This window comes from Grammomys surdaster, unplaced genomic scaffold (assembly GCF_004785775.1).
Source record: "Grammomys surdaster isolate TR1022 unplaced genomic scaffold, NIH_TR_1.0 134, whole genome shotgun sequence".
In the NCBI taxonomy this organism is placed as follows: Eukaryota; Metazoa; Chordata; class Mammalia; order Rodentia; family Muridae; genus Grammomys; species Grammomys surdaster.
In genome coordinates, this window is record NW_021604592.1 from 8446805 (window position 1) to 8474779 (window position 27975).

General features: G+C 42.8%; 1 protein-coding gene across 1 annotated transcript in view; it reads right to left on the bottom strand.

Annotated features, from left to right (window-relative positions):
• Nucleotides 1-959: 959 nt before the first annotated feature.
• The window catches only part of Rbm28 (RNA binding motif protein 28), a 32167-nt gene continuing 5151 nt past the window's right edge, over nucleotides 960-27975 (bottom strand). Inside the window, exons 4-19 of the mRNA XM_028762610.1 lie at nucleotides 27264-27339; nucleotides 26627-26719; nucleotides 25488-25559; nucleotides 23364-23520; nucleotides 23091-23230; nucleotides 20583-20655; nucleotides 17174-17283; nucleotides 13081-13154; nucleotides 12206-12341; nucleotides 11244-11308; nucleotides 9247-9405; nucleotides 7607-7756; nucleotides 7253-7327; nucleotides 4292-4548; nucleotides 3645-3747; nucleotides 960-1478 (exon numbers count right to left, since the gene is read on the bottom strand). Of these exons, the coding sequence (XP_028618443.1) occupies nucleotides 1344-1478; nucleotides 3645-3747; nucleotides 4292-4548; nucleotides 7253-7327; nucleotides 7607-7756; nucleotides 9247-9405; nucleotides 11244-11308; nucleotides 12206-12341; nucleotides 13081-13154; nucleotides 17174-17283; nucleotides 20583-20655; nucleotides 23091-23230; nucleotides 23364-23520; nucleotides 25488-25559; nucleotides 26627-26719; nucleotides 27264-27339 (1875 nt within the window). The 3' untranslated portion in view covers nucleotides 960-1343. The remainder of the gene's footprint in view (nucleotides 1479-3644; nucleotides 3748-4291; nucleotides 4549-7252; nucleotides 7328-7606; nucleotides 7757-9246; nucleotides 9406-11243; nucleotides 11309-12205; nucleotides 12342-13080; nucleotides 13155-17173; nucleotides 17284-20582; nucleotides 20656-23090; nucleotides 23231-23363; nucleotides 23521-25487; nucleotides 25560-26626; nucleotides 26720-27263; nucleotides 27340-27975) is intronic.

Sequence of the window (27975 nt, forward strand, 5' to 3'; positions counted from 1 at the left end):
TGTGGCCATTCTGACGCTACCCATAGGTACTCTCTACCTCATCTCTAGGACAGGTGTGTTGCTAGGGACTTGTAAGAATGTTCAAAACCCCCATCACTGTCTGAAACTGACCCTACAGACAGCACCTGTCCTTGGGATACCTCCAAAGGGTCTAAATGTTCTCATGAGTTTTCCTTCACACCTCTAAACCATTAAGGGCTTTCTGGAGCACTAGTTGGTTTTCCCAAAACACTGCCATAAAACAGCTCTAGCCCGGCTCAGCGATATTCTGGGGCAGCGTCCTTCAAAGCAGTGCATTAGGCCAGGGAACCAAGCAAGCTGAGCTGAGTTGTCAACCTTTCCCTTTCTACAGACTGCCACGGTTCCTTGGTGATTAGTGCCAAGAGAAAACAAAGAGAGGCTCTGAGGTGGCAGAATCAATGTACTCCACGTGTGTCAAGAGCTGACCCCGTGATCTTCATCTGTCACCACAGCCCACTGCTCATCCCATCAGAACCCTTGAGGACCCCGACTCTAAGACTCACACCCTCCACTCCCAGCTCTCTTTAAACAAGAGAGAGAATAAGTAAAAAGAATGTTAAAAGTATGTAGCGCAGGGAACGACCAGGAGATCATTGGGTTACACTGCTCATTTAACATGACTAGATAAGGCACTTAGGTCAGAGCCTCACGCTCACTGCTTTCCCTCACACGAGAGCTCCCAGTCCCTGGGAGAAGGTGCTCTGTGGGATACATCTGGGCCATCCTTGGTTAGGCTGGGGTCTAGCCTGCAATCTTATTCCCAGTCTGCCGGTCTTATTCCCCTCCGGGGCAGAGACTTCACAGGTGCTGCTTGCTGCCAGGCCCATGGCCTTCAGTCGTTTCCAGGTGTCTCCGACATTCAGAGACTGCTTTAGTAAGTATTTTCTCTGTTCTTAGTTCTTGCAGACTATTTAACCGATTTAAAAACGTTAAAAAGGTTCATTTAGGAAAAACTCATAAATAATATATTTGTGTATATTAAAAATGAGACATATCCAAAAAGTCACAATTCCTCACTTACAGACTCCATAACAAAATATGCATCTTTAAAATTCAGTACTCTGAAACACTTTTTTACAAGTTTCCATTTGAGGAGAGATTAGAAATAAGCTGCAATTACATGCACAGATTCATCACTGAGATGGGTAAGTTATAAAAACTCCATGGTGTTTTTCAGGTGTTTCTGTGTAGCTAACCAACACCACACTGGAGAACGGACCAAGAATGTACACAAGCTACAGAGTCCCCAAGAAAGCGGGTATCATCTGGGATCCTCTTTCCCTCAGGGAAAGACACGGCTTTCGTGCAGTCTGCAGGTGCCATCAGCTATCAAACCATTTGCTTCTCTTCATGAGGGGCGCTCCCTTAGAAGGGCCCAACAACTTCTGCTTATACTGTTCCACCAGCTGGTTGAAGCGGGCTTCTGCCTTATCTTCCTTAGCTTTCCTCTTAGGTGCCTGTGAAGAAAGGAAACATAAGACAATCATTCGGTTGGTTGGTTGGTTGGTCTTGTTTTTTCCTTTTTCATCCTTTCCTTCCTTTTTGCTTTCTTGCCTTCTTACCTGCTTTCTTCCTTATTTTCTGCCTGAAACTCACTAAGTACTTGAGGATGAGTTTGAACTCCTGACCTTACATCTCTCCTCCTTATAAGGGCTACTTCCATACCCCAGTTAATTTCAAACCCTGTCAAGGGTATCCAGAGCATAAGTAGGTATAAAGATCATGTTCACTAGGAAGACGGTTTCCAGGAGAATGCAGTGTGGCCATCCGCACCAAAGTCCATTTATGAAACTTCAGAGACTGGAGCTCCACAATACAACATGATATGATCAGAAATTCCTCAGAGACAGATTTGAGTAGGACAGGATACTAATGACTCTTTTATTCTTAAAGGGGAGTAAGACAAAAGTGTGTCCTCAAATGATCAAGAACCCAGGACTGAAGGCTGGAGAGATGGCTTAGAGGTAAGAGAACTGTCTACTCTTCCAGAGGACCCTGGTTCTGTTCCCAGCACCCACACTGTGTCACACAACCATTTGTAACTCCAGACCTAGGGGACTCAGCACCCTCCTCTGGTCTCTAGGAGCACTAGGCATGCCTGTAGTTTATAGACATACATGCAGACAAATTATCCATACATTAGGAAACTGGACATTGGCAGAAACTTAAAAAGAAACATGTAAGATGCACCTAGAACATCTTATACAAGAAAGCAACACTACCAAAGACAGGCGAGATCTCTTCAGAAGAATGCAGGAACTGATTGGAGATGCCTATCTTGGCTTAGACAGAACAAGAATAAAGGCTGCATTTGATTGACTGCACTTGGTTGAAACACAAAGCATTATATGAAAATTTTGTATTTTATATAATACATACATACATACATACATACGTGTGTGTGTGTGTGTGTGTGTGTGTGTGTGTGTGTGTGTGTATCTGTCTCACAGGTCACCAAAGCAGGTTGGTATGGCAATAGTTCACTACTCTGGAAACTTAATACAGCAAGAAGAAGAAAAAAAATCACCTAACCTTGCCTTCCCTATATGTTAAGACTCTTCTTTCTTTTTAGAATTCTTAGAACACTATTTTTAGGTCCAAAGGGGTAATTGTGTTGGAAAGTTACCATTCTGTAACTCATAATGAACTAATAGGTATATATAACAATCCATTGTTATAAACCAAAGGTAAGCAGCTAGGGACATAACTCAACAGTTGAGTACTTTTGGCCTTGGGTTTGATCCTTAGCACTGCAAAGCAAAAAGAACGGAAAAGGTGGTAGGGGTAGGGGTAGGGGTAGGGGCTTTCTAAATGGAACAATGCAGCAGACAGTCCAACACCTACTGACTGATCTTAGCATTACTAATAGTGAACAACCAAAATGCGGCACTAAACAAGGAAACACATCTATGAAGTGCTCTTTCCAAGAAAAGTGACCTGATTACACCGCTAGACCTAACTACCAGCTGACAGGCAACAAGATGTCACAGAGGTAAGTTACATGATACCATAAGGAAGTGAACTCAACATAAAATACATCCTCAAGGACAAATGACCTGTTCCTACAACAAATAAACAGCGTAGGTGAAAATGTGGTAAGAAAGAATAAACCCAAATGAAGGAAGGGAGGGATGAATAGCGCAAATGTAATGTGTGGGCTTTGGTAGCATCCTAACAGGTCCTAACCAAACATAAGAAACAGTTTTGAGGCAATTAGAAAAATTTTAATAGGGGCTACATATTAGAGGGTATAAACACCTTCTGATTAGTCTCAGCAGATATGATAATGGCATTGTGTGTGTGTGTGTGTGTGTGTGTGTGTGTGTACTTGGCAGTTACAGATGTAGTCTGAAGATTTTGTGAGTAATTTATCTCAAGACATATTTACATGTAAAGTGGGATTTGCTCTCATACACTCTACTGGGGGGAAAGCAGGCAGAGGACACAGGCTCAGAGCGCAGGTGGACTGACAGGGCCTTACTTTCCTCCGCACATTTACACTGTGCCTCCCTCCTCCTCTTAAGAGCTGCTTACTATCCACTCAGCTCTCCACAGTCTACTTCTCTGCTCGGTCCTGTTAACAGAGCGGCAGCCCCACAAACCACGTGCCCCACAGACCTCACCTGCAGGGAAGAAGCTAACTGCTGCTGCTTCTGCTTCCGCTGGCCCATCTGGGGCTTTGGCTTCCTAGAAGGAAGGGACTTCACTTTGCCTTTGTCCCGCAGCCTGAAATAAAATAGCCCAGTAAATGTCACACAGAATCCTTTCTCTGGTTAGTATCCTTGTCATCTAAAATTGCTTAAGAGACAAATTTCTTTTCTATGTAGCTATTTCTAAGCCTAAAAGTAGTCACTCTTAAATAGAGTTCACAATAGCATATCCTAAGTTATAAAAGTTATATATCTGTTTGTCTCTCTGTGTTTATTTATTTTTGCCTGTGACTTCAGTGGAAATCACAGAAACCTTCATATCCTTACCAAGGTTTTTTAAAGATCATTTGTTCATAGCACTAATCTATTGTCCCAAGTAGAAATGAACAGGTGAACCTCGGCTGACAGAGCTGGCCAGGAAAAGCCCAGAAAAGACAAGAATGGCTTAGCAGTTGCCCTGATGGTTCCTCCGAGGTTCCCTCTGCCATGGTCCGAGTCATGTCTCTGCTGGGGCTGAGACAAATACCCCTTTTGTCTAAGCAAATGCTACAAAGACAGAGCTACATCAGACCCAACGCACTCAGAAGCACCCTCTTCTGTGCGGCTCTCCTGCATCTCACCTAATTTTGGGGCCTCGGTGTGAAGGGAGTGCCAGGACCTTTCTTCTCTTCTTCCCGTCAGGCAGCTCCACCTGTTCCACTTCGGCCTTGGTCTGGAACCCTGTCCACGAGGAGGAGCTGGCCCTCCTTTTCTGCTCTCCAGGCACCTTACTTTGATCCTGTGTGGTGCTCTGAGCTGCTTTCTGCTGCTTGTCTTTTCCAAGTTCTTTTTGCTCCTTTTGGGGCTTATTGGTTACAGGCTTGGATCCCATTTTTTGCTGCATAAAACAAGAAATTGCCACCTGATTTCCAGACGAGGTTTGCTTGCTAGGAAAGTAGCATCAGAGGAGGAGCCTGGCACGAGCTTGGTCAAAGAGGGGCTTGTCCCCCCACATAATTCACAAAAAAGTAAATGCAAGCAGTTTACAAGCTGTCTAGTAACAGCTACCAGGCAGGGGACAAGGCAGAAATCAGAAACAGGCAGCAAGAAGTAGCCCAATAATCAAAAGCCAGTAAGAAGAGACAATTGTCAATGGTGAAAATGGGCCAGGCATGACAACACACACCTAGAATCCTAGGCACTTGGAAAGAAGGAATGGGTCGGGAGTTTGAGGCCAGCCTAAGCTATATGAGACCCTGTTTCAAAAGACTCCTGCCCCCCACCAAAGTATAACACACAAAAAAGGTGAACATAAGCAGAAGAAACAAAACAAATAAAAATGATTTAATGTAATACAGCTAGAAATTTTTCAAGACCAGTGACAGACATTAAGCAATAGGTCTAAAGGCTGAAGAAAAACCAATAAAATAAACACCCAAACTCCACAACTGGATTTATCAGTCACATTGCAGTAAACCATGACACCAAGGTAACATGAGGTAGTTAAATTCCAGAAGATGAAATTATCTACCGAGAATTCTCTACCGAATGAAATTATCTTTCACAAAAGTGAAAGAGACTTTCTCAAAAAGAAAAAGTGGGGAGGGAGGGCTGGAGAGATGCTCAGCGGTTAAGAGCACTGGCTGTTCTTCCTGAAGTCCTGAGTTCAATTCCCAGCCATGGTGGTCACACCCATCTGTAATGGGATCTGAGGCCCTCTTCTGTCGTGTCTGAAGACAGCTACAGTGTACTCACATACATAAAATAATTTTTTTTTTTAAAGGAAGGAACAAATGAATGAACTGCGGCCAGGAAACCAGTGTTTCAAGAAATCCTAAACAAATTCCTCCAGAGCAAGGAAATGGCATAGATTGAAAACCTGAGTCAACATGAAGAAGGGAAAAGCCTCAGAGAGGGGGCCAGTGAAGTAAAGAAGGCAAGAGGAGGCTAGAGCTTCAGAAGCCAGCCGAGGTTGTTGAAGGTTCATGAGCACTGAAGCAGGGGAGAGCGGCATGTCCTCCACAGGCGCATGTGTTTGAGAGCTCACAGCCTGGCCCCTCCCGCCTCCTGCTGGCTTTCTTGCTCTTGTTGTAGTCTGACGATGAGATCTCTCAGCCTCCTCCTCTGTGATCATACCTGTTGCTTGCTGCTATGGCTCCCCGCCATGATGGGCTCGTATCCTTTTGGAAGCATGAGGCCAAATAAACTAACTCTTCCTCCATTAAGTTGCTTTTGGTTATGGTATTTTATCTCAGCAATAGAACCGTAACTAATACAAGACATACACATAAATAAAACAAAATAAAAAACAAGAATAACTGAACAAGTTGATGAAAGCCTGTGTAAGGAGGGCTTATCTGACAGTGGGAGGGTCCATTTGCTCTGAGTAAGAAAATGAGTCAGGAGAAAGGCTGTGCAGGATGCACAGGGGCAAAGACTTCAAAGAAAATGCAGGCGGCTTCAGAAACACCCTTGAAGCAATGGCTAAAGGCAATCTGGTATGTCTAGGAGTAAGATCCCGGGTTCTTCAACAAAGGTCAGGTTTAGTCGCTGCTACCATCCATCGGGCTGCCATGCTTTCAGCAGACACCAGACACTAGGAAGGCTCTCTACAGATGCAAATGGTAGTAGAGTATTGATGAGTGCTATCAGAATTATGGACCTCAAAATAACCTAGTCTAGCATGCCCCAAGGGAAGATGGGTAACGAGGGTAGTGACTACAAGCTGAGCAAAGGTATATCAGCTCACTTAAGCCTCCTTACGTGAGAATGCAGATGTTACACACCCACTTATAGACTGAGGCTCAGAGAAGAAACTTGCCAGGGAACATGTAGCTAAGAATAAAAAAGCTTACCACTCCTGATTCTCCTTCTCCCCCACACAAACTGAAAATGGTCTAAAACCAGCAGGTGTGCTGAGACTGGAGGATTTTGAGTTCAAGGCAAACTTGGACAACAAAGGGAGACCCTGTCTCAGATGATGAGGATGATGATTCTGGATCTTAGCCTCAGCCACTTGCTCTGACATGGCCCACACACACCATGTAGAAACTCATGGTAAGTCACAACATTGGTTTGCTTTCCTTCCTTCTCCCTTCTCCTGTGCAGCACTCAGGAGAGAAACCACAAAGGAAAAAGCGCCAGGGAGAGACTTAGGAAACAGAAGAAACTCCTACTTGGCAGAAGCACAAAATAGACAAGAGGAAGCTTAATTAAGCCCTTTAAAAGAAAAAAAAAAAAAAAAGGCTGGGCATGATGGCACACACCTTTAATCTAGTAGTTGAGGCAGAGGGATCTCTGAGAGTTCTAGGTTAGTCAGAGCCACAGACAAGGGCCAGGAAGATGGCTCAGCAAGTAAAGGCACTTGTCACCAATCCCCAGGACACACATATTAAAAAGAGGGAGCCAAGTTCCCAAGTTGTTCTGACCTTTAGAATCCATGGTGCAGGCAGACAGATAGACAGGCAGACACGCAGGCAGGCAGGCAGACAGACAGAAAGAAAGACAGACAGACAGACAGACAGACAGACACACACACACACACACACACACACACACACACACACACACACGCACAACCAAACCCAGTTTAGGTTCAATACCAGGCTGCGTTGGATTCTCAGCTCCTTTACTTTAAGTTTTCTTCGATCTTCTAAAGAGAACTCCACTATCGGTCTCTGTCAGAGGAAGACATGTCAAGACTTTACAATCTGAGTGCAGTGGGCCTAGGTACTCCTCCACGCGCTTCTCCTCCTGTCAGCCTTGAGGCTGTTCCTCATGTCTTCTCTAAAAGCCAGTTCTGCAGGCAGTCTGTCCAGTCACGCTCTGCAGGAGCACCCCACCCAGATCACCATCTCTTGCCCCACCCCTACCCGGTACTGTCTCCCACCACTCACATATCAGGACACGAGGCAGCTACTCTCAGAAAGCGGGTCTCTCTGGAGGAGGAGACTCACCTTTTGGGACCCAAAGATCTCTGGGTTGTTGTTGAAGTGGCGGAGGGCTCTAAGGGCGTGCTCATGCTTTTGGAACTCTGCAAAGGCATAGCCCAGGGACTGCCCCTTCGCTTTCTCACCGGCTGCTTTAAGGTCCCGCATCACTCTACACTGTAAGTAGAAAAAGAAAGAAAAGAAAAACAAAACAGAAGTTATGAATAAGAAATAAAACTTCCAGAGAAAAATGTATTTTATTTTTTGAAATCTTATGTATATGTGTATGGCCATGTGTGCACATGTGCACCTGAATGCAGCGCTCATGGAGTCTAAAGAGGCAACAGTCCCTGGAGCTGGGACCAAAATCATGTCCCCTGCAAGAGCATTACTGTGCTCATAACTAGCAAGCCATCTCTTCAACGCCCTAAGGAAAATTTGTTCATAAACTGTTAACTGTTCATAATGCATTTAATGGAGAGGTACATAATTCCTCAGCTTCTCAACAAGTTATTGCTGAGAATGGAGAACTGTCCAAAGACTCGATCCTGAAGAAAGGCCCCAGGAAGGAAATTAATGGAGATGGAAGGAAAGAAGATCTGATAGTTTTAGATTAAAAAAAAAAAAAAAATCCCAACATGGGATAAGCCTCAGAATACAGCAGGCTTCAGCTATCTTAGGTTAGAGTCAGAAACTCTTTGGTGCACATTTTTCTCTAAATGCCAAGATACAGTAAATATCCTAGGGTCATGAGGAACATAGAAGCTAATTTGAGAAAATACACCACTTATACAACATTAGTGCCTAGAGCTGCTGCCCTGCTGTAGTGGGGGAGTCTAAGTACGAGACACACGCATACTACAACGGCTCCATGCATAGATCCAACTCTGGCCACTGCAGAGGAACAAAGAGAAGAACAAGTTCCTGACTTCAATATGCTCACTCACTTAAAACATCACTTAAGACATCTCGCTGTGATGCAGAATTCACACAAATAAAGGGATTAAGGGGAAAAAAATATAATGCTTTTGTCATGATTCCTGGGAGACAGGAACAAACACCTACTTACCCAAGACAGGGACCCAAAGACAGACCAAGGTAACGACAACACCAAAGTCAGCCGGTGAGCCAGAGACTTTACTGGGGTTATTTACAGAAGCAGAAATGACTCAAAGACAGCTACATCACCCAAAGCCCACCCTAGCATGGCTGACAGCTCACAAGCTGGGCACACGTGCACTGTGTACTCTCTTCTCTCCTCCCTCTCCCTTTTCTCCTCGCCTTGCCCCTCCCCTCCTCCTTCTCCCTCCCTTTCCCTTTCTCTCTTTCAAATATGTGTATGTGTATGCATGAAAACACACACACACACACACACACACCTCTTTTAGTCTTTTAGGAACCAAAACACATAAATTGTATTCTCTGCAACAAATATAATCTGACCACACAGCAGCTACTGAATAAATGCTTGCTAAATTAATTCATGGCAGAGATTTCCTCAGATTTTGCTGTGATTTAGTCAGACATGAAAGACAGTTCCCAAAAGAAAAATGCCAAACTCAGCTTTACATGCTGATGTGTCCAGAAGAAAACCTGTCGACTCCTGGCACCACGGCCTGAGATGAATGACTGTGCCTGCAAGCTGCGCACGGCAGGGCATCGCTCACCTCTTTAATGCGAACCCCCTTCTCTCCTCGAGTGGCCTCCAGCAGCAGCTTCCTTAGTTGTTTATCGTCCACAGCCTTTGGGAGATTGTGCAGGCAAAGCCGGGTCTGGGAGACAAAGATATTCTGGTTCTTGAGTTTCTGATGTTTCAGTAGCTCGAACTGAGAGAGGAGAAAAAGACAAGCTCTTACCGTCCAGTACATCTGTTAGGCAGGCTCCGAACTGTCTAAAAGAAGAGAATCCTAACCCCACCTCAGGGCCACAGATGCGCCTGCTGCCTTACAATACCTAGCAGAGAGAAGAGCAGGCTCAGGAAGGCGGGATGATCATGAACGCCAGAGTCAGATATGAACCAAAAACTCACCCAACTGGAGAAATCAAATGACATTTTAAGATTCAATTTTTCATCTATAAAAATGGAACTATGGGTTAATATTTAACTCTCAGCACTGACATGAGGCCAAATGAGATTTAAAAACAACAACAAAAACTCCACATAGTTCAAAATGTGCCCCAGCACAATTTTGTTTTTGTTTTGTTTTGTTTTTTCAAGGCAGGGTTTCTCTGTGTAGCCCTGGCTGTCCTGCAACTCGCTCTGTAGACCAGGCTGGACTTCTACTCAGGAGATCTGCCTGCCTCTGCCTCCTAGTGCTGGAACTAAAGGTGTGCATCGCCACTGCCCTGCTTAGCACAAATACTCTTATAAGTAATACTGAAGTTGGCATTTATGCTCAGTCCTCACCCACCCAACAACTGGGAATATCTAGTACTTCCTTCCTAAAGTTAACTTAGTTAACAATCCAGTAAGTTGTGGCTAGCAAAGTTAGTTCTAAACTTAGTATAGCTTACTGCACTGCTTCCCCAAATACCACAATATCCAGATACTCACTACTACTAAAAATAATAATAATGATAATAATAATACTAACATTAAAAAAAACAAACAAACCTATGCTGGAAATATCGCTTCCACTGATCACTACATTTGCTGCTCACCGTCTCCGGAACGTTAAGGTCCTACAGCTGTTCTGTATCTTTACCATTCTAGGCTGGCTTTTTATCCTTTAATCATTTTATACTATTATCCGGTGTGTGTCTGTGTGTAACACATTGTGCATGTGGTAGGGATCAAAGGATAACTTTAGAGGTTGGATTCTCTCCACTGTAGGTTCTAGGGATCAATTCAGGTCAACTAGGCTCGTGCAGTAAGCACTTTTACCCACTGAGCCACCCCGCTGGCTCTAGGCTGCCTTTTTAAAGGTAAACTGCACAAACTAGAGATAGAGCCCAGCTGCTAAAGTGTCTGCCTAGCACGCACAGCATCTGGAGTTCAATCCTCTGTACCATGGCTACTGGACATGATGGAGCTGGCCTGTAATCCCAGTACTCAGGAGGTGGGTGGAGGAGGGTTAAAATTCAGAAATATTAGGCTACACGTTGAGAACAGCCTGAGCTACATGGGACTATATCAAAACAACAAAAGTAAGCTCTATGTACAAAAGCAGCAACTACTGCAAACACTACTAAGCAACAAAGGTGTCAGTTAACAGTAAAACGCCTATATATGAAGTTGTTCTACAATATTTGTATATAATTTAGAGATACCATCCTTCCCAAATGGCATCTTAGCTACTCTTTCCAAAACCCACATTTCCTCTCGTTCCTAGTATGCCTGCCTTCTGTTCTGTTGTTCTACACTTATGATAACAATTATATCCAGCTACTTCTCCACACCTACTGCATGATCTAGCGGCAGATACTCAACACACACACACATGCATACTACAGAAACAAAGAACAAGACTGAGCTCTTACAATGGGAAGGAATGCTGACACAACGCCAGTACTGTCCAGTCACTTCTCCTTCACCTGTGTGCTTCTAAACACGGTAAAGTGTGGTTATTACGTGTGGCTCTTCAGGTGCAATGTAGCAGCAGTGACTGTTTCTGATTCACTTACACAACCATGAGAGCCCTAAGGCCGGTGCCTATCCACTCACCCGCTCGCGCTTGGCCATATCTGCGGCACTCACACCCTCAGCAGCCTTCGTCCCAGCTCGGATCACTGCAGAAAGAGGGAAAAGGGCCAAGATGTCAGCAAGGGAATGTTCACTGAGCAACAGGAAGAATGTGATTTGAATGATGCAAACTCTTTGTACTGGGCCCTGAGGACTGTGTTGGCCAGTGAGTTAGCTCCAAAAATAGCTACAGGGATAAGTTCTGGACTTAGACTTGCTCTAAAGACAAACTGAACATTTTGTAATCTTGTTCCTCTCTGCCTCCAAACAGCATCACATTCATGCAGCAAGTTGGACAGAAAGGCGTGAAGAAGTTCTGAATGCGGCTATAATATAGAATGTTCCACCAACCACCTGTCCCTGAGACTGAGCTGCTCCTAATTGCACTCTGGCGCCAACCACTCAGCAATTAATTAGATGAGCCAAAATAGAGGACAGAAGTGTGGTCTCAGAGGCTTTGGATCCAAAAGCTGACCGTCAAACTTTACTAGCTGGGACTACGCAGGAGTAGGCTGATAAATACTTAAAAGCTAATTTCTCATTCTTTTTTGACATTATAGGAAAGATGCTAGGTAAACATTTAAAAATCTATCAATAACCCAAAAAAAGTCATTTCAATTGTATTTTTCAACCTCTTAAAAACAAAAAACACCTCATTAGAAATGAAGACAAAAGCAGGTAATTTAAGAGTTTTCTTCCCATGTGCTTCCAATCCTGCTATGGAAATACTCTGAAGCAACTATACAACAGACAACAAGACTGATTACTCTGCAAAATGGGGGAAGGTTCCTAACAAAGCCACATCTACTGAAGTGGAACAGCAATAAAACACTGATAAGGAGGAAATTTTGTATTTGAAACATATCTTGGAACATAATTGCTGGTTCACCTCAGGTCATGGGGCCAGCTACTCAGATGCCTGGTGCCTATCTTCTGATACTCACAGCCTTCTCGGGCCAGATAGAGGTTCCGGGTTCCGGTTGGCTTCTTCACCTTCTTTGTCTGAAGCTTTGCTGCCTCATCACGGGTCACAGCCAAGTCGACCTTGAGCTGCCGGCCGTCCAGTTTAAGCCCACCACCCTGAAACATATTACAACTTTCTCTTCAAACACGGAGCAAGCAGGAAAGAAGATATGACAAGGAAGAGCGGGACAGGGACTCAGCACACTGTGACCGTGCTGTGGGAGCCAGGCCGCAGGCCGCATCTGCCTGGCTGGCCACACGTGGACCCTTGAGACTCAGAGTCGTCTTTACAACTGTACAAAAGGTCACATCTGTATGTACTGAAGAGAAGCAGCAGGAAGGAATTTACTTTACAGTAGCTCAGTCCCAAAGTCGGCCTGAGCTGGGAAAGTGTTCTGTAAACATGTTTAGTATTCTAAAGCTAGTGTGAGAAGATTTAAGACACAAGGACGACATAGGATAACACCTCAAAAGCTGAATGCTTCGTTTAAAAAGCACAGAAAACTTCTCAGTATCCATCTCTATCAGACACTCATCCAGTCTCACAGATAGCATTAATACCTTCTTTCAGTCCTTCATGTTATTAGCCTAGAATAGAGGCTGATACACAGACAACAATCAGTGAACACTAGAAATATCAAACTTGTTCCCTCACTTAAGAAACACGGACAGCTGTGATCATCTCAAAGCACGGATTAAGGCCGCACATACAAAGCTCAGAGCACAGCAAATACTAAGTGCTCAAGCCTTCACTTATTAAAAATAAATAATAATAATAAAACCTGGTAATAAAGTCAGCTCTTGCCTATAGAAGCTACTATGTCCTCGGCATAGGGGAAGGACTTGCTTTCCTTACCTCAGCCTCTGGAGAGGCCGCTGCAAGACATTTCTGAGCTGCTTCCTGAGTCATGAATTGTGCAAAAGCACAGCCTGCACAAAGACACAAAACTTAGTAAGATACACCCTCACTCCAACAGAGAGCAAAAGACAACACTGACGACATCCAGAGCCTGACACGATGGGAGGGGAGGTAGCGCCTATGGCACAGGTACTATGCTGAGTGCTGAGGATCACAGCCGGATACTACAGCACACACACCCTTCCTTAGCAGTTGGTCAACCACCTCCTTAATGATACCCACACGAAATGATAAAGAAATTCAACCGACCACTTAATTCAATATCATGGAGTGCCTAGTGTAACAGTGAAAGATGAGCAAGAAGTATTTAACCCTGAAATTAATTATATTTCATAGTCTTAAGATGCATGAGGCATCAAATAATGGTAGATATGCCTCGAGGTAAAAGAGGCCTCTATGAATAGTGCATGTGCTCAGTTGTTGGCTTATGCTATAGAATATTTTTTAATTTGTTTTTAATAATTTATTTTATGTTCATTGGTATTTTTGTTGTTGTTGTTGTTTTGTTTTTTGAGACAGGGTTTTTCTGTATAGCCCTGGCTGTCCTGGAACTCACTCTGTAGACCAGGCTGGCCTCGAACTCAGAAATCTGCCTGCCTCTGTCTCCCAAGTGCTGGGATCAAAGGCATGCACCATCACTGCCCGGCTGTTCATTGGTATTTTGTTGCATGTACATCTGTGTGAGGATGTCAGATCTTGGAATTACAGACAGTTGTGAGCTGAGGTGTGGGTGCTGGGAACTGAAACCAGGTCCTCTGAAGAGCATTCGGTGCTCCTAGTTGCTGAGCCACCTCTCCAGCCCTAGCATCTTTATAAAGCATATCTTTCATTGGTTAAATAAAGGGCCGAATGATCCAAAAGAATTTCTACTATAGATTAAAAGCAGCTTTGCACAAATTCACCGCACAGTAAATTTCAAAAAAGTATGTTTCATAATATATTTATACCTTAAAACTCAAAAAGACTTCTCTCATATAATAACACTACCACGTCTCCCAGAGCTAGGACGTTCTCTTCTGCCCTATACTGAAATGAATGCAGGCAGATTAATCTAAAGCATACATACAGTAGGCTAACTCAAGAGTCACCATCTAGAGAGATCTCTCCAAGTCCCCAACAGAGGGCCAAGTGCTCCTACTTCTGTGTCCCCAACACCTCCCATCCACCATTCACACACCAATCAGGTAGCATCTTCCACAAATGAGAAGTACTTACGGAATCTGGACCACCTACTACAGCACAGAGCACTGACAAACACAGTTCAACCTCAGAACCCAAGGTCTACGCATTAGTGGAGTCAACCACGCACAAAACAAAAACACTTGGGGAGAAAGTGGTCCATAGTGAACATGTATGGACTTTCCATTCTCTAAAAACAATGTAACAACAGCTTATTTTATGTTTATTAGGGGGTGTGTATGTTGACACATTTTAAAGAAAGTGTCTCTTGACCCCAAGAAGACAGAACTTTTCCAGGCCTTGTCATCAAGTTAATGCCATGGCTTGAGATCACTTAAGACCATGTACTTAGCCATGTATCCTACTTTGCACTCAGCTTCTTTAAGCTTAGCTGCCTTAAAGAGAACATGTAACAAACCTAACTGTGCATTGAATTTCCCACACAATCAGTTTTTACAACCTACGCTAAATACATAGCTTTAATAGTAAGTTATATACTTTTACAGGACCCTCCTCACCCAAAATAATAGTACACACACACACACACACACACACATGTTATACTAATTATTTGCTGAAAACAGTGAGAGGGTAGAAGCAATCTTAAACAACAAATATAAACGTTGAAAGCAACAGGTAGACACAGGCTGGTAACATCTGTTGCACTTTTGTAGCTACACTGGGTCTGTTGGGAGTAGTAAAGGTACTTATTCCCAACAAAGACTTCTATAAAGATCCCTCTTGACTTCCCCATATCATGCTTCTGTGCTGTCCAATAACTATGAGGCAAAGTCCTTTACTAGGACAGACAGCAGACACAAGACAAGTGGAGAATTCAAATCAGGCTTACACTTGCTAAACTAATCCAAGAGGAAGTTGCTTTATTTTTGTTCCTTAATGTATATATGTGATCTAGAGAATCAAGTGTATGGGAAGATGTGCATAGGTTATATGCAAACACTATGCCATTTTATATGAAGAACTTGAGTACTCGCAAGTTTTGGTATTTGCCATGGTCTTGGAACAAGACCCAGTGGATACTGAAGGACAAGTGTAATGAAAGAAATAGAGGATTCAGAGGTAAAGACTCCTGACAGGCAGATTTCGTAGTCATCAGATAAGTGATGGACACCTTTAATCCCAGCACTCAGGAAGTAGAGGCAAACAGATTTCTGTGAGTTTCAGACCAGCCTGGTCTACACAGTGATACCCTGTCTCAAAAGAAAAAAAGAAAAGAAAACAAAAGAGAGAAGGAAGGAAAGAAAGAGAGAGTAAAGAAAGTCCAAAGTATAAGAAAATCACTGTCCCAGCATCAGTGCTGGTTCAGTCTTAGCATTTCCCTAAGGTCGTGGATCACAGGTAACTCTTCTAGGTAGTGAAATGGCTTGCTTAGAGAAACAAACTGTCAAGGAACACAAAAAATGTATCAGAAAACTTCAGCAAATTGGAGCCAGCAAATGACAATACAGTTAAAAAATTAAAATTATGCTTTTAAAATAATTAACTATTAAGATTAATAGAACAGAAAAGATATCTAGCAAATAAATTGCAGGCTACACTGTAAAAAAAAAAAAGTATTCTAAGAGATAAAAGTAAAATAATGTTGTGCCCACACTCTGGGTATTTTAAGAGATTCTAGTTACTCATTCAAAAAAAACAAACCAGAAGTGAAAAAGGTCCCAAAGTGTGACTATCAGCACTGAAGACATTTGACTACTCTAGTCATTTTCCAGGTAAATAAGTAAGCTTACAGTGAGTTAATGTCCCTTACCTCCAGGGAGCTGTTCAGTACTGCCTTACATTATTTTAACTGAGTGTAAGTAAAATTGATCAATTCTTATCAGCTGAAAACTAAGGTTTAGAATGGAAGTTCTTAACCATGGACAAACTCTTGAGAATCCACAAACCCTGAGACATAGCACTTTTCTGAGGAAAGGGCTTACAGCACTGCCAGAGATCAGAATAAACCATGACCTCAATGTTTACAATGGTTTACCTATCACTGTCAACCTGGCTGGACTGAGAATCACCTAGGAGACTGAAGCTATACCCTCTGGGTATATTTGTGAGTATGTTTCCAAAAGGATCAAGGAGAAAGATCTTCCCAAAGGTGGGTGGCACTTTATGGTCTAGGGACCTGGGCAAAATCAAAGAAACAGTGTGAGCAGACTGTTAGCTCCGCCCCTTCTCTACTTCCTGGCCCACCATGAGAAGAGCTGAGCTGTTTTGTCCTCTCTACCAAAACAGACTGAATCCTCTGAAACTCAAGCAAAATAAATCGTGCAAACACTAAGTAATGGGAAGCTTAAACAGAATGGCTGCAGTCCATGAGGCAAAGGATCATAAATGGACTGATGCTATATATGTGTATCTATTCACATTCTGATACACAGCAGTGTGCTACAAATAAATGCTTACTTACCCCTTAAGGGTAACAAATAAATAGCATGAGGGGAAAATATCTCATGTACCACTCCTACTACGTTTTCCTTCTGACTCTTGCCATGCAACAAAGTTTCTGTCAGTTTCTATCTCTAACAAAAGCATCGAAGAAAAAAAAGTTCCCTATTAATTTTGAGCAATGTAGAATGATTAATACCCATGAGATGCTATCACATTTGAAATGCAAAAGAACAACAAACGGAATTCATTTTCTTAAAGTAAATAAGCAAGAGCTTTAAAGGCTGAGACAAAAATTAAGGCTGGCAAAGCCATTAAATTGCTGACTTTCACGTCATGAAAGACGATCTCAGAATGTCCTTGGGCTTTTAATGGAAGCCAAGAAAGAGACTGGAATGGCATAATTTATGCTCTTTCCTAATGTTGGGCCTGGTCAGCCGAGGGCAAGTACCTTTAGAATGCTCTGTGTCTGGATGTAAGACAATTCGGACATACTTAAGATCACCAAATTGCTGGAGGACCTCCCCAAGTGCTTCTTCTTCTGAGTCAAATGAAAGATTTCTATAGAAGAAAAACAGGTCACACAAATTTCAATGACAAAGAAAGACCTTGAGTTTCGATCTGAGGTACATGAATTAGACATAAACTAATGATGTCTGCCTTGTTCACATCCAGTCTCCCTTGTTCAAAATAGCACACAAGAGCGGCCCCTAGTGGCTAAGCCTCTGCTCTCTCAGTCTGTCCCTTTGTCCCAATCTTCCTATATATCAGATTTTCTCACCTGAGAATTTAAAACTTAATAGACAAATAAAAAAGGCTAAAAGCTGCAGATACACTAACTTCAAAACAGATGTGTCACAGATACTGAAATGATACAGATACACTATAGCATGACCTGGTAGTCATGTGAATACATACATGAAAACTTTGCTTAGACATACCCTTAAAATAATACACTTTACAGAAATAAATACCTTGTGCCTTCATTTTCTTTTTTTTAAAAAAGATGGTATCCCAGAGAAAAGACCCACAAACCCCAGCAGCGGGAAACTAAAAATGCCGATTTTCATCCCCTACTCGAGATCTGCACCTTATACAACAGTGATTCTGTGAATAAGCCAGTGTTCACCCAGCCTGCCCTCTTTTCACTCACTGTGGCTGAAGTTAGTTTTTGTTATTACAACCAGCAGTTTAAGTGTCCACAGCACACTAGTAAGAAACATGTCTTTCTTTTATTGAATTAGACATATTTCCATTAATGTTTATATAAAATAGGATTTCAGTTAAAATTTTCTAAAGGGGACAAAATCCTTCAAAATAATACAAAAGAAAAACATGGTAAAGATGACTAAGCAAATAGGGGAGACAGAAAGGGGGAAGGGAAAGAGAAAGGGCAGGAACCATACACTGAATAGCCTTAATCTGAGAATTGGAAGCTTTTTGTGTATTTTTAAAATGTTTAGTACATATGTATATATGCATATGCACCATAAAACACGTGATACTCCAGCTGCCAATGCTTCACCCCCACTACTAACCGCTTGTCCCCTTGACATCCAAATACAATCTAGGAACCAAAGCCAAATTCCCTCAACCTTTCCACACCAACCTCAAACCCTGTTACAGACCGTCCTTCTCACCATGTGCCAAGAGCCTCCCCATTCATCCATGTTCCTAAAATATTTCAATTTCATAACCCACCTGAACACCCCAGGAAAGACTATTCTGATATAACAAAAGCATCTCAAATCATTATGTTCTCCCCAATAATAAGACCCTACTTTCAGAGAACAGTGGTTCTCCAATTAACCTCAGACAGCCAATGGAAATTTCCCTGGTTCCTCTCAAGAACTCTCAAACAGACTCCAGACAAGTACTCCTGCCAACCAACAGCCTAAACTGTCCTGCCCATTGCCTATGTCTAAGGGTAGGATCTCTCTCCCTGTCCCTGGTCTTGGGACTCCTTTTCCCAACTACCAGGACCATTAACCAAACATTTCAAATGTACATCCAACATAATTTTTTTTTTCTGAACTCCTTAACTTTACCTCTGTCCCTAGTCTATCTGTCCCGGCAAATTTCAAATCGAGTACAGACTGCTCCAACAACTCCAGCACCAGTTCCAGCTGTTTCTTCAGAATCTACATCTCCTTACAGATTACACTGCCCTATGGTACAACAAGTAAAAGACCTTGCTCTTCCCAACCTGGACCAACAACCCAGATTCAATGAAGCACCAATATCAGCAGGAAGCAGACAGAGAGAACAAGGCCCATTTACCCAATACCAAACAACACAACAATGAAACAAAAAGGTGGGAATGGAGGGACTCTGGCCAGCTCAAATGTGCAAGCAGGGCTCTGGCAGGCCTCGCCCTTCTCTCCCATTCCCTCTGTCTTACTAAAAACCTTTAGATTACATGCTTAAAGCTAGCCACTGGCCGGGCAGTGGTGGCTTACGCCTTTAATCCCAGCACTTGGGAGGCAGAGACAGGCGAATTTCTGAGTTCGAGGCCAGCCTGGTCTACAGAGTGAGTTCCAGGACAGCCAGGACTACACAGAGAAACCCTGTCTTGAAAAACCAAAAAAGCTAGCCACTGAGGTATTATTTCTTTATTTGGCCATCCTAACAACAACCAGGCTGACTACCAAGACCCAGCTACAAAGTATTGAAGTCCAGCAATCAAAAGTACCCTTTGGCTCACCTAATTAACCCACACAATTAAAATTAAACACTTCATCTTAACACAGGGTTTCCTTTATAAACCACCATCTTCCTGAGGGCCATGTGTGTATCCTCTCTATCAGAGGCAGTCTGATAAATTCTGAGACAAATACCCCTTCCCCCTCTCCCATGTTCCCTTCCCCTTCTACCTCATCCTCTATCTCCTGTCTTTGTCTCTTGTTCCCTGTCCTTTGTCTCTTTAGGGCAAATAAAACTCCTTTGTGCTGTGAACTTGGATTTGGGGTAGCCTGAGCTGATCTGAATCCTTTTAGTTGCATCTTTTTTCGTGGGTGCTGGGACTCAAACCTGGGCCCTCAGGAAGAGTAGTCAGTGCTCTTAACCACTGAGCCATCTCTCTAGCCCTGTCAGTTTGTTTCCTTAATACGGCCCAGGATCACATCCCCCAGACACTGGGCACTCCCAATTGCTAATCAAGAAAATGCCCCACAGACTTGCCTGTGTTTGATGGAGGCAACTTCTCAACTGATGTTCCCTCTTCCCAGATGACTAGCTTATGTCAAGCTGACAAAAAACTATTCCATACAAGTAGTGTATACAAATTCAAAGGCCTGAATTTTATTCCCAGCACAATACAAACTAGGCCTGGTGGGATACACCTGTAGTCACAATACTCAGGAAGTGGAGGTAGACAACATAGTAAGTTCAAGGTCGTCTTCAGCTACATAATCTGAGATACATGAGATTCTCTCTCAAAAATATAAAAAACAAAAAGGAAAGAAAAAGAGAAGTTAGGCATAAAGAGAGAAGTTATCTAGGGCAAATGATATCACCTTAGCATTTCTCCTAAAGTAAAGGTGAGAACCAGCTAAGAGTTGAAATGTTTTAGAAGATGCCACCCCAGTTACAAAACAAGAACTCTAAAGAGACAGCGACCGTCTCTGCTACTTACCTCCCGTCCTAAGCTCTTGCTCTTACATTCTCACTGGTGTGTCCCCCAGACCAGATGTGCTAACCAGTCTGATAGCATCTAACTCTAGTGCTAAGGAAAGGTGACAGGAAAAGAGGAAGAGACAGAAGGTGGGGGAGAGGGGAGGTGAGCAGGTGAGCGAGGGAAGGCCAGGTCAGCAAGGAGACTTGTGAAGTGGATGCACAGCTTTGCATATAAGGGGGCATACCTGATGAAAACAGTTTTCCCTTCAGTCACATCAGAGGGTAACTTCCTCTTCTTTTTCTTCGAGACTGGAACATCTAATATAAACAACAAAAAACCAAAACAAAACGAAACAAAACAAAAAAAACTCAAAAAGACAAATGCAAGTCATATGGCAAAGGGCTAACTTCTTAAGTATTTTATATAAATTAATTTTTAAAATTTTAAATGGACGAAGAATGTAACGACTAGATACATTAAAAGATGCTCAAGCTCAAAATATTTAAAGAGCAAAGCAGAGGGACTGAGGGTTTACCTCAGTGTGGAATGTGGATTTGACATAAACAAGGACATAGGTTCAATCCACAGCAGCAAGAGAGAGAAAGGGAGAACGGGCATAGGTCAAGAAAAAAAAATACTTTTTACTTAAATTGGCAAAACATAAAAGACCAATATAATCCAATGTGGTAAAGGTGTGTAAGAAAAAATTCCCATATATTGCTGTGGCCACATTCACACAGGTGCACACATGGGTGCACACACACACTATACTATAACTGTATATATATATGCATGTGTTTCTGCTTATAAATGTGTTAAAATGCTCTCTAGTTAAACAAGAAACATGATACTGATTGTCTCTGGGAGTATGGTTTAAGAGGTTAACGATCTAGATGAGAAGGAAGAAACTCGCTGCTTGAAGAATAAACATTACAGTAGGTATGGTGGCTCATGCTCGGAAGCCAGCACTTGAGAGACAAAGGTATGAAGACCTCAGGTTCAAGTCCAGCATGGACTTCATTGTGAGACCCTTTCAAAGAAAATTAAGAAAAACCACTTATATGCTATGTGTATATATACAAAATTTTTGGGAAAAAAAGATTACTTTGGAGAATTGTTGGACTGGTGAAAAACTTTTGGTTGCTACATTAATCTCCTTTGTACTGTATTTTTTAAGTTTCTATCTGAGTCCCACTAAGTTTTCTGATTCAAAAAAGAAAATGACAGGAGGTAGAGGAATCCAAGTTGTAGGTCCCATTGTGTCCTCGGTGTGAAAGCCTTGACTCCATCTTCAGGAATGAAAAAGCTGACTTCCTGTCTCTTCTGTGGCCCAACCAAAATGCCAGGCTCACAGAAACACAAGCAAACCAGCTGAATAAAAACACCCACTCCAACCAACTCCCCAGGAAGCAGTTATCAGCCAGTTCGCACTATATACTGGCCTGCCTTACTTATCCTTAATAAAGGGAGCAGCATGGACTTGCTCAATGTTCTACAAATGCTCCTAGAAGTCCTTGTTAGGAGCTGAACTGTGCCTCTACAAAACTTGCACAGTAAGCCTTTAGCTCCTGGAGTCATTACATTTGGGGAGACCTCAGACAGGTAATCAGGGTTAAGTGATGGGTAGGTCCTTACTCTAGCAGGACTGGTTTCCTTATTAAGGAGAAAGTAAGAGTTTTGGGATTTTTTGTTTGTTTTGTTTTGTTCTCCTTGACGCCACACGTGGGTAAAAGCTATTTGCAGACAGTGAACAGGTTAAGTTCGCAAGGCAGAAACAGAGCACCCTGGTCTGGGGACATACAACCTCCAGAACTCTAAGAAAATAAATCTGTCTTATTTGAGCCACAAGTCTGTAGGATTTTGTTCTGGAAGCCCAAGCTGAGTTTATAGTTCTTTACCTTCTCTCAACTCAGAATTGTTTGTTTAGTTTTTTAAACTCATCTTGTCTACATATCAACTCACAGGGTTTGTTTTTGTTTTAAAAAAAGAAACTTATTTAGTATGTAAACATGTATTATACCCTGTTTACCAAGTGATCTTGAATCAGACAATTAGAAGTAGAAACAACCTGAATGTTAAGGCTAGGTTTTAACTTCCCTAAGGAAGACTCTAAATTCTCAATCATTTCAAACTCATCTTTAAAACAAACATAACGTAAAGAAACAAAAGGGCTCAGAATATGGCTCAGGCGGCAAACGATTGCCCTGCATGCATGCAGCCTGGGTTCAGTACCCGGGGCCACATGAAGCAGACAGAGCAGTGCACACCTGTGACCCTGCTCTGGGGTTAGATCACAGTGAGGGCAGCAGGGACTGGCTCAAGGGCATTCTCAATCACAAACTGAGTTGAGGCCAGCCTGGGCTATCAGAGACCTGACTCAAAAGGGGACAGAGGGAAGCAGAGACACAGCCAGTTAGTAGAGCACTTGTGTTGTATGCACACGGTCCTGTGTTTGATCCCCAGCACCACAGAAGCCACCAACGAGGTAGAGGCAGGGGGATCAGAGGTTCAAGCTCACCGTCCTCTACACAGCCTGGGCTACATGAGATCCTGACTCAAAAGAGAAGGCGAGGGGAAAAGGGGACAGAGGGACAGGGATGGGAAGAGCATGAGAAAAACTGAAAATAAAGGTTCTCTTTTAGTAGTCAAAAATTTGATAGAAAACTATTTGCAAGAGGCCCGGGCAGAGCTGGTGTCCATTTCTCGTTAATTTATTCAAAGCTGGAAGGTGTTTAGGAAGATCCCAGCAAACCTTCATCCTCTTGTTCTTCGGCACTGCTCTCACTGCCCACGGTCCCCTCGTCATAGGAGCTGTCTTCTTCCTCCAGGTCACTGTCCTCGTGAGAGTCGTATTCTTCGGTGCTTTCCTCGGGAGCTGCTCTCTTGACTGCTCTGCAACAGCACAGTTCGGACCTCACCATCAGGGCCGACACGTGAGCTGCTGAGCTCTCTTACATGTGCCACGGTCACAGTGACGGCAAGAGGAGAAATGCTGTCTTCCCTAGTTCTCAGAACGTGCACATACCTCTTGTGCACGCTCAAAGGAGCAGCTACTGTTGAGTTTCTACTTCCCTCTTCATCGTCATGGTTATCTTCTTCATCTTCACCATCATCATCATCTTCTACTTGCTCTTCCACCCTGCAGTTCTTCTTACCTGATTCCTTAGGCTTCTTCTTTCCACCTATGGAGGAAGAGAAAGAAAGGAATTCATTTATTATCTAAAACAAGATTATTTTAAGAGGAGTAACTAATAACTTCAGTAGCTAGTTTCTCTGGATTTTCAGGATTTCCTTTTTTTGTTTTGTTTTTTTTTTGTTTTGTTTTTGTTTGTTTGTTTTTTTCAAGGCAGGGTTTCTCTGTGTAGCCCTGGCTGTCCTGGAACTCACTCTGCAGACCAGGCTGGCCTCGAACTCAGAAATCCGCCTGCCTCTGCCTCCCAAGTGCTGGGGTATTTTTTTCTTAGTATATAGTCAGACTTCCATTTCTATCAGTTCTATATACTAGATACAATTAACCACAGACCAAAAGGGATCCATACTGATTATCTAAATTTTTTTGTCACTATTCCCTGGACAATTCAGTATGACAACTATTATGTAGCTTTGTATTATATTAGGTTTTCAAATAATCTAGTAAGGATTTAAAATGTATGGAAGCAGAAGGTGTAGTGGCTTGAATTAAAATGCTCCCCATAGGCTCATAGGGAGTGGCGGTAAGGATGTGTGGCCTTGTTAGAGTAAGTGCAGCTTTCTTGAAGTAGGTATGTCACTAGGGGGTGGGCTTTGAGGACTCAGAAGCTCAAGCTAGTTCTCTTCCTATTGCCTGTAGATCAGGATGTAGGACTCTTTAGCTCCTTCTCTAGCACTATATCTGCCTAGATGCTGCCATGCTTCCCGCCATGATAATAATGGACTAAACCTCTGAAACTGCAAGCCAGCCCCAGTTAAATGTCTTTCTTTATCAGAGTTGCCGTAGTCATGTGCCTCTTCACAGCAATGGAACCCCTAAGTAAGACAGAAGTATTACATCAGTTCTATAGGAGATACGAGCATCTGAGGGTTTGGGCATCTGAGCAGTCTATGGCTCCATTCCTTACAGACACCAAATGATGACAGCAAACAGTATCAGCAAAAACAAAACAAAACAAAACAAAACAAAACACCCAAAGCTGTTACCACCTAGAATAGATTCCTCTTTTTCTAATCCTCATCAGAAGCCTTAAGGTTAATCTGCTCCAGAATGAGAGAAACAGCAACCAAAACTCTTCAAAAAAGCCACCACTTACACAGCACAGCAAATACACTGCTCACTCTGGCCTCCATGAACTTTAGCTTTGATGTGAAATCGTCTCTGAGACTCTGGTAACTAAAGGCATTGGTTTCTCTCTCTTTTTTTCATTTAAAAAATGCATTACTTTATGCATATAAAAGTGTTCTGTTTGCATATGTATCTATGTACCATGAGCACAAAGGGCCCTCAGAAGGCAGAAGAAAGTGTCAGATCCCCTGGGATTGGAGTTACAGATGTTAGTGAGCTGCCATGTGGGTGCTGGGGATTGAACTCAGATCCCCTAGAAGAGAAAGCAGTGCTCTTAACTGATGAGCCATCCAGCCCTGCCCTCTCTTCTCAGTGGTTCATTGATATGAGGTAAGAACATAAGTGAAGGAAATGACCTAAGGCCTCCTCACTCATACCTCTCAAGTGAGTTTACACTCAAAAGAGCCCATGTTCAGCAATCAGATCACCAGGAAGTCCAATGTGAATTGATAAGTGTCCGTGAGCCCACAGAAATCTGGAGATTTTCCAGGATGCTTTGTCTTTTGGAGGGTGGGGGATGGGAGGGACTAATCTATGCTCTGGGTATCTCCAGCTCAACATTCCTACTATAGACTATGACAGTATTTAGATATACTTTTATCAAAACATAAGAACTGTTTGTTGGGCATGGTGGCACACACCTTTAATCCCATTATTCGGAAGGCAGAGGCAGGCAGATCTCTGGGAGTTTGAAGCCAGACTGGTCTACATAGCAAATTCCAGAACAGCCAGAACTATGTATAGAAACCCTGTCTCATAAAACAAAAAACAAAAATTCACAGGAGTTCTTTTTGCCCTCCCAAGCTCCTACCTAGTGCCAACACACCTTACCTGGAGCAGAAGCATGCTGGGCATCTTTGTATTTGTCCTTTGCCACAGCCCAATCCACAGCCACAGTCCGTCCTGTCAAACAGAGAGGTGGAGTCAGAGACATTCTCTTCCTTTTAACATCCCAACTTCCCGCCCATTGAAAGACAGTAACATACTGGTGGAGACAAAGAAATGCCAGTTCTGAGATTATTGGTTCTTTTGGCTGTGAGTTTAGCATTTAAGCATTGAACCATCTCTCCAGCCCAACTATTAGTTCTTAAAGATAAGAGAGGCAAGAAGATCTTGAGTTCCAGATCAGCCTGGACTATTTTGCAAGATACTGTTACAAAACAAATACAAAGCTAAAAAATGCTCCCAATAGCTCTCTTTAATTCTTAACTTCTTTTTTTTTTTTTTCTTCTTGGTTTTTTTTGAGACAGGGTTTCTCTGTGTAGCCCTGGCTGTCCTAGAACTCACTCTATAGACCAGGCTGGCCTTGAACTCAGAAATCCGCCTGCCTCTGCCTCCCAAGTGCTGGGATTAAAGGCATGTGCCACCACCGCCTGGCAATAAATCTCTTTTTAAAAAGATGAATATTTTAAAAAGACTTCAAAAAGCAAGAAGCAAAACAGACAATCTGGGACAATGGAAATCCTGCTCAAAAGTTAGGAAAGAACTAAGCTGACCCTTCCATCAGCCCAGTACCTGATACTACCAAGAGTGGATTAATAGCCCCTGGGTATTGATGAATAGTGGCCTAACCAGAAGAGAGGAATATAGGCATGTATTTATTAGCAGCTTTGTCTAAGATAGTCACTAGGAACTCCGAAAGACACACCAAATGAAGAAAAGGCTCCTGGCATGAGATCTTTCAAGGTTTAGCCTAAGATTAAATACTAAAATTTTCACCAAAAATTGTAGTGTGGGGGTGCATACTTGTAATCCCAGGACTAGAAGGCAGCAGAAAGATCAGATGTTCAAGGCCATCCTTGGCTGTTAAGGGTACTCCAGGCTACCCTGGACTACATGAGCTAGCATTTTAGCAATGAGATACTAAGCAGCAGAAACATCTTTTGAATATACCAAAAAATGTGGTTACTGTGCTAATTCACTCAAGCACCAGAAATGACAAGCTCGTGGTACGAGTGCAGAAGACTTACCTTTTATGTCTTTCATATTTGCGCCTTTGAGAGCTTTTCCTGCTTCAAGGAGGTTTTTGAACTGAATAAAAGCAAAACCACGCATCTTTCCATCTGTGAACAAATGTACAGAACAGGAAGACTGTAGAGACTCAGGCTGACAAGACAGGCCATAGCCTGCCAATCAGCCCAGAGTTCCCTCCCCTGAAGCAACAGTTAATATCGCCTGTAACTCCAGCTTCAAGAAAGCAATGAGGCAATATCAGACATACCTAATGCAATCTAAATCTGAGCGCCCTAAAAATTTCTCCAAGGGAGTAACACCAGCACCTGGGCTTCCCTACTTGTCAAGTACTATGCCAGGCAATTTGCAAATATCATATTGTCTAGGGCCACAAAAAGATAGCAAACAATTTATTCCCAGTTCAATAATATGGAAAAAGTCACATTAAACTATCTCCATCAAGCAGGGCTATGCCTTTAATCCCAGCACTCAGGTGGAGGAGAAGGTTGGATCTCTGTGAGTTTGAGGCCAGCCTGGTCTACAGAATGAGTTCCAGGACAGTCAATGATACTGTCTTGAAAACAAACAAACAAACAAACAAACACAACAACAAATAAAACCCAATTATCTTCATTAAATGGAGATTCGCAATACCTGGCTTTCTTGGGATATTCACTTCCAGAACAGTGCCATAGTGAGTAAATACTGCTTTCAAGTCATCTTCTGAACACTAAAGCCAGAAGGAAAAAAGGAAAATGAGAACTGCTAGCACAGGGGAGACATGTGAAACAGCAGTGGCTGAGTTCATTTTCTACGAGTCTGAATACTTTCATTTCTTTCTGTCAAACTTTCATGATTAGAACAGCAAATAACTGTGAACAGATTGAACAGATGGCAGCTTACTTTGTATCTAAGAAGCCAAAAAGAAAAAGGAGAAAAAGCTAGACATAGTGTTTCACACCTGTCATCTCAGCAGTCAGGAGATAGATAGGAGGACCGAGTCAAACGGCTAGCCTCAGCTAGAAAGTTTGAGATGTACATGAACTACAAGAGAGTCTGTCTCACTCAAAAGGGAAAGAGAAAGAGGCTAAACACACAGATCCTTTTCTCAGTAGTAGCTTCTTCCAAAGGGAAGCATCCGCCTTCATACTTTATGAATTTAGTAACTTCTTTATTGGGGGGAGGGGGCAACACATGCTCATGTGCCTAGAAATCAGAGGACACCCTGCAATGGTCAGTATTCTTCCACCACATGAGACCCAGGGATCAAACTCAGGTCATAAGGCTCGACAGCAAGAACCTTTACCCACTGAGCCCTTAATAAACAGGCCCATTTTTCCAATTCAGCAGGCTAAGGTTTATTTCC